We start from the raw sequence: 20232 nt of genomic DNA on the forward strand, positions 1-20232 counted from the left end.
ACATGGTTTAATCTGGGTCCATACTTAGGATTGTAGTATGATTCTACATATTTGCTAGAAGTTCTCAGTTTGACAGTGCATCACAATGCACATCTTTTAAATTTCCTGCTTCTAATTTTGTCGTGTTTGGTTTCAGTTTCATGCTGCTGAGCATAATAGTATTTTCAAAGCAGAACATCAGTCAATTATATTCAGTTTATCATCGTTTCTACTAAAAGTGAGTAAGGACAATTGAAATAGTATAACCTCATTTACATATTCAGTAGTTAATGACTCTTAATTGACGTCTCCGCATCACTTTATACAAGCACAGTGGTCTGCAAAGAGCAGTATGTATTACAGAGAGAGATTAGGATTATTGCATTTATAACTTTGGAGAACGTGCAATATTATGACTCATGCATGTATGTGGTTAGCACTATAACTTACATACCCAAAGAATAAAGTAGTATAAAGATTAACCCAACATGAGTATTATACAGCAAAGGATAGACGTTTCTCCTCTGCTTGGCATTTATTCTGTTTAGCGCCATCTTTTTATCAGATTTCATTGAGCTTTTTATCAGCACTACATACATAAACTTTTATAACTTAACAAAATAAAGTATAACAATATCATAATTTCATATATACCTTTAAACCAGGACTGTGGCGTCGGAGTCGAGGAGGCAGAGACAATTTTGGGTACCTGGAGTTGGAGTCGTGGGTACCAGAAACTGAGTAGTCGGAGTCGAAGGATTTATCTACCGACTCCACAGCCCTGCTTTAAACTATGGATAACACAGCCACTGATCGAGTTTTTAGACCACTCCCTTTGTATAGTCTACCCGTCTCTTTTGTACATATACTTTTAAGCAATCTAACCTTTTCTCCATCTCCTTCTACCTTATTTCTTTTTTTGGTTTTTGTTTCTCTTTTTTCCCCTCTTTTGTTTTCTTTTTTTCTTCTTCATTTTCTTTCCCCCCCCCCCTTTTTTTTTTTTCTCCTCTTCTTCTTACATTTTTTCCTAACAGTGTCTCCTACAAAATAAGGTTATACAAATTCCACAGGCATTGATTTTCTGTTATACCCCTCGACATCTTTTCAATCAATGTTCAGGTATGTTCATTTATATTTTAAACAGGTAGTGTTCATACAACAGATATTGTTCAGTGGCTACGAACAGATATTGTTAGGTGGATAGCCACCTTTATTTTTATCATGATGACAAGCCTATAGAAAAGTTGCCTAATTTTTTAAATTTTAATTATTATTACTATCATTATTTTGCTTAATGTTTTCAGTCCTCTCCTCAGCTCTTTTTTGAGTGATAAAGGTGGTATGTTTTCATGTTTTATTGATATTATCATTTTGTATTTTTATTTTGAATCTTATCATTTTTTAGATGTTAAAAGGTCTACATGTTATTATACTATAATGCAATTTAATAATTTTTTATATATATCTTTTATGTATTATTATTACTAGCATGTCATCTTTGCACTTCAATCAATTAAGGATAAAAAAGTATTTTAAAGATATAAATGTTTGAAATGCTTATTTATAGATGTTTATTTCATAATGTTTTACTTTAAACATCACATTCTATATTATTAACAACACAAAATCTATGGGGTCCTTTTACTAAGGTGTGCTAGCTGTTTTAGCACATGCTAAATATTAACACGCGCTAAATGCTAACTCGTCCATTATATTCTATGGATGTGTTAGCGTTTAGCATGCGCTAAAACGGCTAGTGTGCCTTAGTAAAAGAGGAGGTATATTATTATACAAATTCCATGTTATTTATGTTAGCTATTTATTTATATATTTTTTTAACTTTTACACATATGAGTTAATTTATTATTTCATTTTAGATTTTATTTTGTTTTACACCATCAACTATGTATTAGATTCATTGTATTTGTGTCAGTTGAATATTTTCATGTTATTTCACACTTTAGACTCCTGAGACAGGCCCTCCGGGCCGAAACACAATTGTGCCGAGTCTTGATTATTTAATAGAGAAACTAATCTTCGCTGTTGTTTTTTGCTTCCCAACTTTGAGAAGAAGATATTTCCTGTTTCTTTGTGATACTTTGTCAATGCCATTATATCATTTTAAGGCTGCACAATGATCAACAAAATCATCTTAGTTTGCTACAGCCACCATAAAAAACACACACATTCTTAACCAGAGTTATGAAATTAATACAGGGATATCAAATAGGCTGGCATATAAACTCTCAGCAGGGAAAGCTGGAACAATTTTTTATAATTAGGGTGCATCAGAAAGGTTCTGGCCAGTGTATAAATGGATGCTTTCAACCTCAGATGTTGCAGTACTCACAGTTCTACCAGCTGTACCTTATTCTCCAGGTTATTCTAATGAAACTGTGGCTAATTTATTTATTTATTTAAAATTTATATACCGCATACAATTATGTGGTTTCCATATCACATACATAAAATCTTGTTTCCCTATGATTATCACGATCACAATTATCACAATTATTTCATGATTATAAGTTAAGAACTGTTTCCTGCCAATAGAACAATCAATCCAATTTACCTGTGTATATTGTCTTGCCCAGAAGGAACCACACCAAGATTTGCCACATTTACCATCTTCTGAATAAGTATCTGGGGTATAGAATTTTGAGGAGCAACAGTAACAATAGCAAAGTTCTCATTCATTCCTGTCAGCTTTCCTGTAATATTAAGCAAGAGAATCAGGATAATAATTTACACATACTTTGACTGCTAAATAGTTTTCTAAACACCTTTAGGCAGATTTACGAATATAAAGAGCATACACTTCTGGCATATCTCAATTAAAACTATAATAAAAGATTTAAAGATGCAAAAAAATGCAAAAAGCTCTAACTTATAATTAGGGTTTGATAAAGCAAATCTGAATGGATGGAACACATTATGTATATGATTTATTACAAGAAGTAAGACTTAGAACAATACATCTTAAATAAAGATCTCTTTTACAAAGCCACTGTAGTGATGCCGCCATGATAAATGCACAAAAACTCACAGGAACTGAATGTGTTTTGGAGCATTTACTGTGGCAAGATCACTACCGCAGCTTTGTACTCGTAAAAGGGGCCCTAAGTTTGTTACAAAGATCACTCTAAATAAATTTGTTAACTTCTAGCCACTTTAATATTTTCTGTGCTAAGTGATATCTAATATAATAAAACCCTAGACGCGCATGCGCACTCTTACCTGCGTGTTCCATGATCAGTAGGTCTGTGGTGGCAGGAGTGCGCATGTGCGAGAACCCAGCCTTACAGCACATACCTACACTTGCCGGCAGGACTGGCCACCAGCACTGGACTCCCTGCTCTCCACAAGATCACGGTGTCGGCTCCTCTCACGAGCCACACCAGCGTCAGAGAAGGCTTCCGACGCTGGCGGGGATCGAGAGGAGCCGCCGTGACACCTTTAAACTTAAAAAAAAAAAAATTTGCCAGGAGCAAGCCAGACCGCGGGGCGGGCAGGGAAGCGCCGACAAAAAAGACTCCAGCCGCTCGCCGCTCAACGGGACCAGGCAGGCAGGCAGCCACGCGAGGGAGGGCAACAGAATGAAAAAAAAGGTAACGTGCAGGGAGAAGCTGGGCCTGCCTGCGAGGAACGCAATAAGGGAAGGGGGGCCCTTGGAGCAGGCTAGACCGTGGGAAGGGAAGGGGGAGGGGCCTAAAGGAGCAGGTCACATGTGGTAAGAGTAGGGAAGGGGGGTGGAGGAAAATGCTGCAAAACACCATGGTTTAATAATAGATTCAAAAAGACATATTAATAAACTCCCCTTTCTTGCTTTCTAGTTTCTATGTTATTTTTTAAAGACCACTGTTTGGTCATTTTCAAAGTTATATCTGCTCTACTATTTACAGCTAAGTTTAAGGTTTTCAAGACCTACATTTCCGGCGTCTACATTGACATACAAAAAAATATTTTTCCAATGCAAACAACTGAAGGATGAAGAACTGGTAATAAAGGAAAGGGAATGGGACTTCTATACCATTTTTGTGGTTATACATTCAAAGTAGTTTACATATCTACAGGTACTTACTTTGAACCTGGGGCAATGGAGGATTAATTGACTTGCCCAGGGTCACAAGAAGCAATGCTGGGATTAGATCCCAGAACCTCAGTGTGCTGAGGCAGCATCTCTACCACTAGGCCACTAATAAGACCAGAACTAGTAGGAGGTAAAATACAAATAAAACAGGTAAAAATGACAACTTCAACACAGATGACAGAACCCTTGTATGCTTCTGTGAAGATATTTATTCCACTGCAATAAACTAATAGTAAAATCACAGGTAAATGGAATAATCCTCTTTCTTTTCTATGACTTGATATATAGGATAGATCTTGATTACAGTTTTATCTGTGGGCTTACATAGAAAATAGCTGTACATATTTCCCTCTACAAATTTCTTGTTGCTATTTCATTTTCTTAATGAGAGGCCAGAAATTTAGAGCCATTATATGCCCAAGTGTAATAGATTAAAAAATGAGGCAAGTAAATGACACATTAAGAGGTCCTTTTACTAAGGCACGCTAGTGCGTCTTAGCGCACGCTAAATGCTAACGCGTCTATTATATCCTATGGACGCGTTAGCATTTAGCGAGCGCTAAGAAGCACTAACGTGTCTTAGTAAAAGGACCCCTTAGTTTTACTTTTGATATTTTTAATTGTATTTTAAGGTAACTGAATTATGAAGGCACATGAAACATGTACAAATGGGTAATTATGGATGAAGTCTTGAGGACTAGCGCTACCAGCCACAAATTTCAAACTTGATACAATTCAGATCATTTGAATACATGCTGATTTGTTAAGACTGTATTCATTTAAATTGTAATTCAGCATTTCATTTTAAGTTTAACTCTTGCAAATTCTTTTAGCTTTCTGGTATAAACATGGTCATGAGAAGCTGGAAGAACATGGTATCAGTAGGTCTCTTTTCTAGCTCAGAATTTATACTTTTGAAGCATATACTGTTCACAAAACAAAAATATAGAAACCAGTTATCTGTTGCAACTTGAGTTAGTTTGATACAGTGCATATTTCAAAACTCTAAAACAAGGAGATCTGCTTTTGATGTTTTCTAAATAGTCTTTAAAGGTACATCTGAATTTGAACTGGTCTCACATTTTTAATTATAACAACACAAGCATACAACAATAAATAATTTGAAAATTTAACTGCTTAATTGCAGATTTTTTTTCCATGTGTTTCAAAATTTTAAAGCTATTATTCATTTTGACAGGGCATTTGTCCACTGCAGGCGCTATCAATATTTTGGTACTGAACATGGAATACGAGTATACAATGTCAGGTGCAACTCTGGGGAAGAGTGAACAAGAAAAGGACCTGGGTGTACTGATAGACAGGACCCTGAAGCCGTCGGCACAATGCGCGGCAGCGGCAAAGAAGGCAAATAGAATGTTGGGCATGATAAAGAAAGGAATCTCGAGTAGATCGGAGAAAGTTATAATGCCGCTTTATAGGGCAATGGTCAGACCACACTTGGAATACTGCGTCCAACATTGGTCTCCCTACCTAAAGAAGGATATAAAACTGCTGGAGAGGGTGCAGAGACGAGCAACAAAACTGGTGAAGGGTATGGAAAAACTGGAATACGAGGACAGACTTATAACACTAGGATTATTCTCCCTTGAGAAAAGGAGACTGCGTGGGGATATGATCGAGACCTTCAAAATACTGAAAGGAATCGACAAAATAGAGCAGAGAAGATTATTTACATTGTCCAATTTGACACGGACTAGAGGACATGTAATGAAGCTAAGGGGGGACAGGTTCAGGACTAATGTCAGGAAGTTCTGCTTCACTCAGAGAGTGGTTGACACCTGGAATGCCCTCCCAGATGAGATTATTGCGGAATCGACCGTCCTAGGCTTCAAGAGCAAACTAGATGCATATCTCCTTAAGAGAGGCATATAAAGATATGGTGGACTATAAATTACACCAGGTGTACACCTGGCAGGGCCTCCGCGTGTGCGGATCGCCGGACTTGATGGACCGAAGGTCTGATCCGGAGATGGCAGTTCTTATGTTCTTATGCTTCAACAAACACTAGGGGCTCCTTTTATCAAGCCACGCTAGCGGGGTTAGCGCGCGCGACTTTTAATCATGCGCTAACCCCCGCGCTGGCCAAAAAAACCTACCGCCTGCTCAAGGCAGACGTTAGCGGCTAGCGCGGCCAGCGGTTTAACGTGCGCTATTACGCGCGTTAAACCGCTGGCGCGGCTTGATAAAAGGAGCCCTAAGACTATTGGACATTGTTTAAATTTTAAATTCCTGTTCTCTCCTTAAAAACAAACTTTCCAAGATTCTCCTTCCCTCTGGTTTGACTATAAAATTATAGAGCAATGTAAAATATGCCATATAAGGTACTTCCTTGCAGAAATAGTTTTGCATCACCAAATCTGGGGGAAAATGCAGCACTATAAGCCTACAAAGGATATCCTAATTTTGAAGGGAAAATGTCTCAAGTTATCTCATTTTTATGATTCAAATATAAAACATTGTTATCAGAGCTGACTTAATGGAAGTTTCCCGTAAACAAAATATGTTAACATATGTTAATTACCTAAAGACACAATAACTTATTAAAACCTTAAACAATAAAATATATTGAAATCATTAGTACCTATCAAAACTGACTCGAACACTACTTGTCATATAAAGTATTAAAAACAATCTGAATACTCAGGGTAAAATTTTTAGAGCTACAGTATAATACCACATTGAACCTAACATTGTTTGGAGCTCTGCAAATAAAGTTAGTTTAGACACCAGAAGTGATCTCTGTTCTCATTCAAGACACCATCAAGAATCTTCTGAAGACTGAACACTGAGTCCATCTGCTTATTCTTGTACATCTGCTATAGTGCCCCTTTAATGGAATACGGTTCAATATGGAAATGCATACCTCTAAGGCAGGGGTAGGGAACTCCGGTCCTCGAGAGCCATATTCCAGTCAGGTTTTCAGGATTTCCCCAATGAATATGCATTGAAAGCAATGCATGCAAATAGATCTCATGCATATTCATTGGAGAAATGCTGAAAACCCGACTGGAATACGGCTCTCGAGGACTGGAGTTCCCTACCCTTGCTCTAAGGGAAACATTCACCAGCCCTGGTTTTTGTATACTTTGGCCAATTCACGTAATCAATTTGAGCGCATATGCAAACAGAAATACAAAGAAATTATTAAAGCTTTTGTTTGCTAGAAAATAATTGTAAATGCTGTTTTATGTATTTAAATTAAATTCTAGATGCCATCCTAAACCAGCTGGGTACAAATCAAAAGTTAATTGTCTAGGAATTATCATTCACAATGTTTTAATATAATATACTGTACAATGAAATATGAAAATATTAAGTTATGCCATTTCATACATAAAATGTATGTAGCTAGTGGGTACCTACTAGGTAGATAATAAGATGAAACAAGTCTAGTGTAAATGTTTTGTTTCCTTCAAATTGTATATATAAACAGCCATATTAACCACTGTGGTAATTCTGCATCTTTATTTGAAATAAAGTACAGATGGAACGAGTGGCATAAATGATTTTATAATTCCACTCTAGATTAATACATCATTAAAAAATAATCTTAACATCTATAGAAATTACTAAATGAACTGATGGTGGTTCATTATTTGTCTCTCCAGATATGCTATTGTACTATTACAGAGCTTGGGCGAAACCTTAGGTCTTTATTACTCAGGTAATAAAGTGCTGACAGCATTGGCAAATTGTCTTATGTTAGGGGAGGCGGGGCCAAGGACTCACTCTGAATACACCACAGCACATTGACAGTCCCAGCCTTAAAGGGAAATTACTGATTAGGACTTTTAAAATCCTTTTGAAATCCAGTCTAAGGAGTGGAAAAAAAATAAGCTGTTTTTATTTTTCTTAATGCAAACCTCTGTTGCTTTAGAAGTAAGTTCTTAATACAGTTCCTAACAGAAGCCTTCAGCATTTGGGCAAATTACATTTGATTAAAATATGTAAAACAAATATTACTGAAAAATGGTATACTCTCAAGTATTGTTTCATTTTTTACCAATTACCATGAATTACACAATATTCTAAGATTACCAATATACAAAGCTCAAACCTGTCATAGCCCGACATACTTTACCAGTACTATTAAAACCCTACAAAATCCCCTCAAATCTTTTCTACATCACTTCAAATTACCAAGATGCTGCTTCACTATGGTGCACATAAGGTTTTAACATGGAAAATGCGTATTGTCACTACACCTTAGTGAATCAGGCTTTGTATGTAGTTCGCAAAATGTCAAAATGGTTTTATACATACTCAAAAATAAAAGCTCAGATTTTTATGCAATAACAGTCAACCGTGCTTTTGTTATAAATTTAATCTGGAATTGAAGAAAGAAAACTAGTTGAATGAAGCAATCTATGGGAGAAAAAGGATATTAAGAGCTATTTTAGGATATGATTTGCTCTGCAGAAAAGCACAAACAAATATCCTGCTTCTAGCAAAAAGCTGTGCTAATGTTATCAAACGCCGGAACATTACATTCTGTTTCAGACTGTTTAACTTCCATATTGAGCAGAACCTTTCAAAACCACACAAGCAGCCTGAAACTGCTTTTAAGGAGAGCACAGGAGCTGCTATAACACTGCTGAGAGATGTGTATACTCATTTAGGATTTAAACCTTCTCCATTAAGCTCTATTGAAGAGCAAATGTTGAATAAATGAATGCAACTATGTTGATGTTAAAAGCCTGTTTTCCTGCAGCGTGTAATGAAAGGAAATGTTGTACAAAGCCAGTACTTTTGTCAAGCTCCTGTAAATGGAAAGATGGATAGCACTCAGACAAGTGAATGCATTGCTTCATATTTAACCTTAACACTCTTGTCATTAATGGTTTGTCTAACTTGTTCTATAAAAGACAAGGTACTGCTCCATTGAAGTAAAATTAAAAAATCAACTATACCATGCTTTTCAGAACAGAAGATTCATTATCGTTGGCTAATGTATTGGCATAAAGCAAAGTAACATCCTATCAAGTAAGGCACACATTCATTCTGCCTTCCCAGCACCCCCCTTTTTTTAAACTCATGCTGTTTTATTGTTATAGGCAATTTGTACCACTCAGCATGACAGTGTAAACTGAATCAAGATTAATTTACATGCAAAAGAACACTTAGGAGAGCAGCATGGTAAGCAAATGTATTGTCTCGATTGCTGAGGTGGAAAAGAACCTGGAAAGAAAAAAGGTACTCTAATTAAGGGGCATCAAATATGATTGCTTGAGGTAGGTAAGGGCCAGAAAGCAGTAAATGTCTGACCATTTAAAGAATTAGCATCTTGCTTGCTAGAAACACAAACTGGATGCATAAATCATAATAAAATTAAGAATTCATTTCAAAAATAGTTTTTCCCCTAAATTAAAATATATTACATGCACCAATTTTGTAATGGGTTGCTATCATTAAGTTTAACCAGTAGACTTTTCAATTCTTTTTTTTCTTAAAACCTTTACTTTTCAGGATACTAGGCTTGAAAATCACACGTAGCTGCAATGTTTTCAGTCATATTAGGTGCCATATTGCATTCCCCACTGGTGTACCACAGCATTGTACAGTAGATGGTGTCATATGTGGTAGAAAAAGTGGCAAAGGGGTAAAAACCACCACAGGAGAAACCCATCAAAATAAAAGTGGGAGAGAACCGCACAATACCTGGATGACTTACAGGAGGATTCTGGAAAATGCTTAAAAGATTTATTAAAATAAGCCATGAGGATAAAGTAGCAGGTCACAGGGGAATGATGTATTTATTGTAAGACCCAACACAGTCCATGTTTCAGCAAATGAAGCTTTCCTCGGGAGTCTTTAGGGAACAAGGCAACAGAAATTGTACAACCTGAAAATATATTTTAGAAGCCAAATTATATGTGAACCTGAAGTGGTACTAAATGAATTTATATAGTGCAATAAGAAAAAGGAAGACCATGTAAGTGCTCAAAAGTGCTAGGAAGCCACTGCTTGCCTTGTATTGGTAGCATGGAATACTGCTACACCTAGGGTTTTGGCCAGGTACTAGCGACCTGGACTGGCCACCGTGAGAACGGGCTACTGGGCTTGATGGACCATTGGTCTGACCCAGTACGGCTATTCTTATGTTCTTATGAAATTAATATAGCAGTTGCTCAATATAATGAGCCTAAAGGTATAAAATAAGTCCCAAAACATTCAGAAGTACACTTCCCCCTCCGTATTCGCAAATTCCGTGTCTACAGATTTGCTTATTCGCGGTTTTAAAACAAAAAAAGCATTTTCAGTTTTCAGGCTATTTTAAGCCCTGTAAGCTCCCCCTTAAGCCTTACCTGGTGGTCTAGTGGGTTTTCGGGACAGGAGCGATCTTCCCACGCTCCTGCCCCGAGCAGATCGCTCACAGGAAATGGCTCAAGAAACTATGGGAGCTCAAGGCAGCCATTTCCTGTGAGCGATCTGCACAGGGCAGGAGCGTGGGAAGATTGCTCTTGCCTGAAAACCCGCTAGACCACAAGGTAAGGCTTAAGGGGAGGCTTTCAAGGCTTAAAATAGCCGGGGGAAGTGGGGGTTAGGGGCAGAACCGGCCTGAATATTACTCACGGTTTTTTAATATTCGTGGGCCGGCTCTGCCCCTAACCCCCGCGAATACGGAAGGAGTAGTGTAATAGCAATTTGATAATGATTGTGTGGATAACCAAAGTGAAAAAGTGATCTTATACTACAGACTAAAAGTGATGGTGACTAATCTAATCTAAGGCTTGGCTTTATATTCCGAGTCATCATTCCAAGAAAACTCGATTCAGTTTACAATAGTTAACTTAACAGAAAAAAAAACCCATAAGGAATAATGACAAAATTTTAAGAAAATTAATTTTCAAAATGTTTAGCAAATAAAGTGTTTAAAGATTTACGAAAAAATGGAAGTGAACCAGAACTCCTCAAAAGAAGCAGAAGATCTTTCCAAAGTTGAGAAAATTTAAAAATCAAAGATTGACTAAAAATCTTGACTCCTTTAGTCCCTTTCCTGGAAGGAAGGGATAACTTAAATTGTTGGATGCCTCTTGCGAAAGAGAATCTGTAGACATTCCAAGATAAAGGAATAAGAGGAGTAAAGATACCATAAAGGATCTTGAAAGCAACACAAGCACATTTAAATTGAACTCTAAAATAAACTGGGAGCCAATGAAGACTCTGAAGCAATGGAGTCACATGGTCAAATTTACGCTTCCCAAAAATCAATTTCGCAGCAGTATTTTGAATCAATTGCAATCTGTAAAGGCAAATTTTTGTAATGCTGAGGTAAATAACATTGCAGTAATCAAGGCGAGATAGTATAATTGACTGAACTAAAATAGAAAAATGATGATGATGAAAAACCTTCCTCAGCATATGTAGATTAAAAAAACATTTCTTGACCAGAGTTAATTTGATCCTTAAGAGAGAGAGAGGAGTCAAAAAGGACTCCCAAAATCTTTGCAGAAATCTCAATTTGTAGAGAGGATCCAGAAACCAAAGCTACAGAAAGACGAAGACAATCTAATTTTGGACCTAATCATAATAATTTGGTTATATGCCAATATAAACAACGTGTATTACCAAATGAAGGTAACTACAGAATGGTGAAAATATTGTGGAGAAATAGAAACCTGAAACAAATAACCTACCATATATCACCACTGTGCCACATTGATAGAATATTAACCAGTGAAACTGCAATAAAAAAAGAAGACATATATGTGTATAAGAAAATGCACTAAGCAACAACTCTATGGTACTAGTCATGTAGATTTCAGAATATAGATAATTAAATGGCCAATATGATGTCGGTTTGTTATGTACTATTTAAATGTTTGGTGCTAGGAAATTGTCCTTAAGTACCTGGAAATAGTGCTGTGGGTGTATCAAGTCCTGTTCCAACTGGACATAGTAGGACTTTGGGATTTCCCTTGGCCTTCTGGGTCCTCAGGGGGTGGGGTTGGCAGGGCTGGTGTGCTTTCATTTTAATGCCAGGCTTTTTTGCTTGTTGTTTTTGGCACAGATGTTCTGTCTGTGGTAGCTTGTATTCAGCCTTTCAAAATGGGATTTTCTTCAGAGGTCTACCTTGTCATCGGCCCACCCCAGGGGGGCCATTCAGCAAGGCCATTAAAGTCAATTTCATGGTGGCTTGGTTTCATCTGCTCTTGCCCTATGATGGTAGAGATTTTGCAGGTGTTGGTGTTAGGATCTGAATTTTACTTTGCCTCCTAAGCATATCCTTGGTGTCCACAATGAAATTGTTAATGCCATTTCTTGTTTTCCGTGGCTACGGTTTCGTGCTTTGGCATCAGAGGCAGACAACCAGCCAACATCCATGCCAGCAGACTTGTTGATTGATCATTCCAGAGAATTAGCTCATCTCATAAGAACATAAAAATTGACCTACTGGGACAGACCAAAGGTCCATCAAGCCCAGTATCCTATTTACAACAGTGGCCAACCTAGGTCCCACAAACAGTACTTCATAACATGTTCATTTATAATTTTTACTTATTCATTGGTCTTCAGAAGTGCCAGTATTAGCCAATTGGTTTGATTGGTCAAATACTATGTGGCACTTGCCTCCTCATCAGACTATTATGTTTTATATAAAGTGCTTTAGTGCTTCTATACTTCAGTGCTTGAGTAAATAAATAAATAATCTTTCAACTTATCTTTTTTTGTACATTTTCTAAGTTTTCCCTTTGTCAATAGTTATCGGGAAGGGATCTGACATTCTATTTCCTGGATGACTCATCTGATTCCTGATTTGCTACTGCTGCCCCTGATGTCAGAAAAGAGGGAGGTTAAAAAGAGGAGCAAAAAATGCCACGGCCAACTTTGTCACAAAATTTTCAATGATCGGGATGGTGTGGAGCTAAAGCAGAAGAGGTAACTATTCAACTACTAAAGGACTTGCCGGTTGGGAAGAACCCCTTTCTTTAAAGATGTTTTTAGAGATGTTTGCAATAGCAGAAAGGTTTTTTAATTAAATTGATTTCTTATACTGAGTTTAATGAATGCATTTTATTGCAGGGGACTTTTTCTTGATACAGCCTTCAGGCGAAACATGTCGGAATGACAGGTCCTTTCCCGATAACTATTGACAAAGGGAAAACTCAGAAAATGCAGAAAAAAAGATAAGTTGAAAGATTATTTATTTACTCAAGCACTGAAGTATAGAAGCACTAATGCACTAAAGCACTTTATATAAAACATAACGGTCTGATGAGGAGGCTAGTGCCACATAGTATTTGGCTACTCAAACCAATTGGCTAATACTGGTACTTCTTAAGACCAATGAATAAGTAAAAATTATAAATGAACATGTTATGAAGTACTGTTTGTGGAGAACACGAGTGATAGTATAACAGTACAAAGGACTGCTGTACACATTACTTATACAACCTAGGTCCCAAGCATCTAGATCCCAAGTAGCAAAACAGATTTTATGCTGCTTATCTTAGGAATAAACAGTAGATTTCCCAAGACATCTCAATAATGGCCTAAAGATTTCTCTTTTAGGAAATTATCCAAATCTTTTTTAAACCCCACTAAGCTAATTGATTTCACCACATTCTTTGGCAACGAATTCCAGAGTTTAATTACATGTTGTGTGAAGAAATATTTTCTCGGTTTGTTTTAAATCTACTACTTAGTTGCTTAATCGCATGTCCCCTAGTCCTAGTATTTTTGGAGAGAGTGAACAAGCGATTCATATCACTTTCCACTCCACTCATTATTTTACAGACCTCTATCATATCACCCCTGAACCATCTCTTCTCCAAGCTGAAGAGCCCTAGCTGCTTTAGCCTTTCCTCATAGCGAAGTCGTCCCATCCCTTTTATCATTTTTGTTGCCCTTCTCTGTACATAAGAACATAAGAATTGCTGCTGCTGGGTCAGACCAGTGATCCATACTGTCCAGCAGTCTGCTCACACGGCGGCCTCTAAGTCAAGACCAGTGCTCCAAATGAGTCCAGTCTCACCAGTTTAACATGAACATGTCCAACTTTGTCTTGAAACCCTGGAGGGCGTTTTCCCCTATAACAGGATCCGGAAGAGCGTTCAGTTTTCTACCACTCTCTGGGTGAAGAACAATTTCCTTACGTTTGTACGGAATTTATCCCCTTTCAACTTTAGAGAGTGTCCTATCGTTCTCCCTACCTTGGAGAGGGTGAACAGTCTGTCTTTCTCTACTAAGTCTATTCCCTTCAGTATTTTGAATGTTTCGATCATGTCCCCTCGCAGTATTCTCTTTTCAAAGGAGAAGAGGCACAGCTTCTCCAATCTCGCACTGTACAGCAACTCCTCCATACCCTTAACCATTTTAGTCGCTCTTCTCTGGACGCTTTCAAGTACTACCATGTCCTTCTTCATGTACGGCGACCAGTGCTGGATGCAGTACTCCAGGTGAGAGAGCACCATGGCCCGGTAAGGTGGCATGATAACCTTCTCTAATCTGTTCGTGATCTCCTTCTTGATCATTCCTAGCATTCTGTTCGCCCTTTTTACCGCTGCAGCGCATTGGTGCAGATGGTTTCATCGACTTGTTGATCAGAACTCTCAAGTCCCTTTCCTGGGAGGTCTCTCCAAGTACCGCCCCAGACATCCTGTATTCGTGCATGAGATTTTTGTTACCGACATGCATCACTTTGCACTTATCCACGTTGAACCTCATTTGCCAAGTCGATGCCCATTTCTCGAGCTTGATTATGTCATGTTGCAGATTTTCGCAATCCCCGTGTCTTCACTACTCTGTATAACTTCATATCGTCTGCAAATTTAATCACCTCACTTGTCGTACCAATGTCCAGATCGTTTATAAAGATGTTGAAGAACACTCACCAACGCTGGGATTGGCAAACAGCCATCTCTCCCTCCATTCCATCCACCACTCCTCCCTCTTGCATCCCTTTCAATCTGTCATACTGTTCCCTTTCCACCACCATAACCTTTCTCCCTCTCATCTTTCTTTTCCCCATGCATTTGTACCTCACTCCTCTTCCTCCCTATGCCCCACAATTCTCCTTTCTTCCATTTCCTGTGTGCACATCTCTTTCCCTCTCACTCACGCCTAACAATTCTCCTTTTCTATTCCCTCCCTCCCTCCATCCTACGTCCCAAGTTTGTGCGCCATTCCTCTCTCCCATATCTGTCCCAAGTTCATGCCCCCTCCCTCCCTTCTTTGTCCCAAGTTTGTGCCCTGCCCATGTCCCAACGCGTTCCCTCCTTTATCCCATGTTCATGTCCCCTCTCTCCCCTCCTTTGGTCCAAAGCGTGCATGCACTCGTTCCCTCCCTCCATTCTGTTGCCTAACTATTTCAGTGCCCCCCCCCTTCAAGACTGTACCGGAGCCATCCAGGTCAGCTGACTCCTTCCTGCCTTCCAGCCGCACTTCTTCATAGGGCCACGGGCCCTGCATGCTGCTGACCTGGAAGCCTTCCCTCTGACGTCAGCTCTGATGTTGGAGAGTAGGCTTCTGGGTCGGCTACGGGCAGTATGCTGGGAGTGCTGAAAGCTGCTCTGTGGAGGGGCGAGTACGGTTGGAGGGCAGGAAAAGGAGGCACACTAAGCCCCTTGAGGTCCCTCCAACCCTGTGGGATCCCAGGGTTCCGCAGTATTCCCATTGTCCCTGTTCCCATTGTCCCCGTTCTCTGCTCCCTGCAGCTCTCTACTATAAACATACTGGCTGATTTTCAGCACTATATTACCAGACAGACATGTTGCTGACCATTTAAATAGCATTTAAATGTGACCCTGGGCAAGCCATTTAATCCTCCACAGCCCCAGGTACATTAGATAGATTGTGAGCCCACTGGGGCAGATAGGAAAAATGCTTCAGTACCTGTATGTACACCACTTTGAAGGTGGTTGTATAACTACAAAAAGGTGGTGTCCCTTATTCAGTGTCAGATAACTAGTTATTTCTGCTGAATATTCATGGTTAGCGGCTAAAAATTATCCGGCTATATCATGTGATAACTGGCAAATTTCAGCGATGATCAGCCAAGTTTAGTGACCAAACACTATAAACTCAGATCAAACAGCCAGTGCTGAATATTGATTTAGCCCTTGAAGTTTATGCTGACCAAAAATAAACCAGATATTCAATGTTAATTGCCAAAAACAGCCTGGCATTGAGTATCTGCATTCTCCGTTAACAGTTAGAGTTAGCTAGGCAGTGGCTAAATGCTGTATCATGCAACTATAAATGGAGTATGCCCATGGGTGGGTCAGAAGCATCTTACAGTTGTGCATGCAAGTTACAAAACACTATCGTTTATGCAAGCAACTATTACCTTTATGTGCCAACATTTATATCAGCCTTTGAAATGGCATAAGTGCTCATGCCTAAAATTAAGCATATACATGCCAGCTTATGCCCTATAAACGCAATTTTATATACAATTACTTTTATAGAATTGGCACATAGGCCCAAATTCTATATGGCAAATAAATGCACACAGTCGATTTGTGTGAGCAACCTAATTGTTTAACAAACCAATCAGTGTTACTTGGCAATTAACACCTAATTGATGTTAATTAGCATTAATTAAAAGTTACCTGCACAACTTTGTAGGCACATTCTTTAAAGTGGTGCATGCCACTGCTAATGGATGAATCTCAAAGGGGGGGGGGCATGGCCAGGGAAGAAGCACGGGATGATCACGGGTGTTCCTAAAACTTAGGGTGCACTGTAACAGAATATGCCCGATCTGCACACAACAAGGTGTTTTTATTTAGATCTGGATTTTCTTGGCCTAAATGTTATGCTGTGTATAGTCGCTAAGCGCGATTCTATATACAATGAGGCACTTTTATAGAACCGCACTAAGCATCATTCTGATTTGTGCCAATAGAATTTGAGGGGTTAGTGTCCATATTTTTGATACCCTTTGTAAAATCTGAATATCCTTTAGTAAAAGGGGCCTTAAACCATTTAAAAATGAAATGTACTGAAATCCCATTCAGTGACTCACCTTGGCTTGATGAGCAGCTGAAAAGCAGAGCGGCCAGCAAAGGGTAAGAATATCAAGAGAGGTTAAGAAAAATAATTCTAACCTAACTTTGCAGAATAACCATGCAAATGTATATGGGCCCATTTACTACATTGCATTTGCTGTTAATGTAGTAAATAATGCATATTAACTGTAAACCTGCAGCAATCATCACACTAACAAATAAGTAGGACTATTTACCAAGGAGGTGATTTGATAAAGACAGTATACTAGTTTATAAAATCCCTCCTCCCTCCCTACCTATCCACACAAGCCTGGAGGCAATATTGTGTATAACTGTACACAAATCTACGGTAGGCACATACAGAATTGGGTTTTGGACACAGTATAAATGGCATTGTGATTTATGCACATACATTATAAAATACAAGCTGGTGTAAATGTCTGCAGCTTCTTTTTTGCTGTGATTTCTGCAGCTTTGCAGGCAATTCTATAAAGACATAGGTGTGTTTATGTATCTTTATAATGTAGACTCCCACTTGCCCACTTAGGCAACATGTTATAAATGTATCCTCACTGTGAATAATTCAAATGAACATATTTGCACACACATTTATAAATTTGACCCTTTGGGTCAATGTGAAGAGTAATAAATCAGGACCCATATATTTGTAACAAGTAAATCTGGTATTACTTCTTTAGAACAGAAACAGAGATTTATGTGTTTAATGTACAACAGAGGCATAGCCAGCAAGACACCCAATTTTGGGTGAGCCTGGACCCAAGTAAGGAGGGTAGAAGTACCCCACAGACAATCTGATCTCTCCTTCTCTTGCCCAGGCAATCCAATCATTCAACCCCTCATTTAATCCCTTACTACCACCATGTACCTTTTAGAGTTCGGATCTTTACCGGCAGTGAGCAGTGTCAGCCACACAGCCCTTCCTTGTGACTTACCGTATTTTCACACATATAACGCGCGCGTTATACACGATTTTACAAACCGTGTGCGTTATACGTGTGAGCGCATTTTACAACTTTTTTTTTTCCAATTCCGATCGGCAACCCCCCTGCAAACCGGCATCCTCCCCCCCTCCCCCGCGATCCTACATCCCCCCCAGCACCGCAAAACATCTCTTACCCGATTGGGCACCGGCACCAGCACCAATGCACAGGACGTGCCAGTTCCAGTGCCCGAAGATCCTCCCTCGTTGGTTTGGGCTGGGCTGGGTTGGGCGGTGCGGGAGAGATCCTCCTTCTTCCTGCGCCGGGCTGGACTAGGCTTCGAGCATTTGCGCATGCTCAAAGCCTTCTGGTCTCGCTCTCTCCGAGGAAGAAGGAGGATCTCTCCCGCACCGCACAGCCCAGCCCAGCCCAGCCCAGCCCAGCCCAAACCAACGAGGGAGGATCTTCGGGCACTGGCTCATCCTGTGCATTGGTGCTGGTGGCGGTGCTCAATCGGGTAAGAGATGTTTTGCAGTGCTGGGGGAGATGTAGGATCGCGGGGGAGGGGGGGTGACGCGAGCGGGGGGGGAGGATGCCGGTTCGCAGGGAGGATGCCGGATCGGATTGAAAAAAAAAAGTTATAAAACGCGGGTAAGCGAGCGGGGGGGAGGATGCCGGTTCGGAGTAGGCGGGAGGACGTTTTAGCATGCGCGGTATACGCGTGTGCGTGCTATATTAATTTTTTTTTACATAAATTTGTGTTCCCCACGCGGTATATGGGTGAAAATACGGTACTCTGTTTATGTAGAAACAGGAAGTTCATTCAGAAGGAAGGCTGTGGGGCTGGTGTGAGCATTGTATTGGTCATACTGCTTGTAGCCGGCATAGATTTAAACTTTAAAAGATATGTGGGAGAGGTGTTGGGAGTTTTTAGCTGGTGGGGCCTGGGGATCTTCATCAATTACATCAGAGATGTGCTGCCTCTATATGGGCCTAAGTCCACCTGAGCCCATCCGTAGTTATGTCACTGATGTATGGATGTGAAATACTTCAAGTCAGGAATATATAAACACATCTTAACTTTAGGGCAATCTAATATAATAAAACGGTAAGCCGCGCATGCGCACTCCCACTGCGTGTGTCCGTTTTACGTGAGATGTAGGGCACCTCAGGTAAGAGTGCGCATGCGCGCTAATCTCTCTGGCTGGTCATCGGCGTCTTCTTCGCTCCTCTCCCCAGCACACTCGAACCCCCATTCAGCCTCCCATCTGACCCTCCCTTCGGCTCCCTTAGTCCCTTGCCGCCCTGACAAACGTCCTTACTACAGCAAGGGCGGCAGCACTCTAAACAGGCTGCTTCGCGGCCTGCTACTTCCCTGATTTGCCCCCCCCCCAGGCGGATGTCGGCCACGGTGGCTGTCGCCGGTTGCAGACCGCTATGGCTGTCGGCGGAGCCCGCTTTCAAAAAGGTTCTTTTTCCTGCACTGGAAGAATGAGCTCTCACTGGTGTGAAGCCGTGGCCAGCTGAAGGCGTGCAGGGCTGAGGAAGGGAGGGCCCTCCTCCCCTCTCCGTGTGGGAAGAGCCGCCGCACGCCTGCAAGGGGCCAGACAATTTAAAAGTAAAAACCACCGAAGCCATCTTACTGTATTCTCCTTCCCCGCCCCCACTTTTTAAAATTTTCAATCTCGATGTATTTTTCACTCCCCTGTCCCCCCTTCTCCCACTGTTACAGTTAGTACTTTTCAATTTGTCAACCCCCAATCATTTTAATTATAATTTATTTTATTCAATATTACTTTTTTTGTTTCTTTTAAGCATTGACTTTGTTTTTTTCATTGTAAATGTATTGTAAACTGTTTAGGTATTGTGAGAGAGAGAAAGGGCGTAATGCTGGACAGGGGGGAGCAGGAAGGGAGGGGGAAAAAGGAAGGGAGGCCTGCTGGACAGGGGGAGGGGGAAGTAAAACAAAAAAGGAAGGGAGGCCTACTGATAGACAGGGGGAGCAAGAAGAGGTGCTGATGGACAGGGGGGAGGTAAAACAAAGGGAGTAGGGCTGCTGCTGAATAAGGGGAGCAGTGAAGGGGTGGTGGTGGACAGCCAAAAGAAAGAAAGACAGAAATATAGAAAGTGGCTAAGGAGACAGAGAGACAAAGAAATAAAGACAGACACACACACATATATTCTAGCACCCGTTAATGTAACGGGCTATAAAGCTAGTAATTTTATAAAGCATTTGGGCTACTTATTT

General features: G+C 40.0%; 1 protein-coding gene across 2 annotated transcripts in view; it reads right to left on the reverse strand.

Moving 5' to 3' along the window:
* The window catches only part of AP3B1 (adaptor related protein complex 3 subunit beta 1), a 516639-nt gene that overhangs the window by 41226 nt on the left and 455181 nt on the right, over positions 1–20232 (reverse strand). For both annotated transcript variants that reach the window (XM_033929417.1, XM_033929426.1), the window contains exon 26: positions 2552–2690. In XM_033929417.1, coding sequence (XP_033785308.1) covers positions 2552–2690 — 139 coding nt within the window. The remainder of the gene's footprint in view (positions 1–2551; positions 2691–20232) is intronic.

Source organism: Geotrypetes seraphini, chromosome 1, assembly GCF_902459505.1.
Source record: "Geotrypetes seraphini chromosome 1, aGeoSer1.1, whole genome shotgun sequence".
NCBI lineage: Eukaryota > Metazoa > Chordata > Amphibia > Gymnophiona > Dermophiidae > Geotrypetes > Geotrypetes seraphini.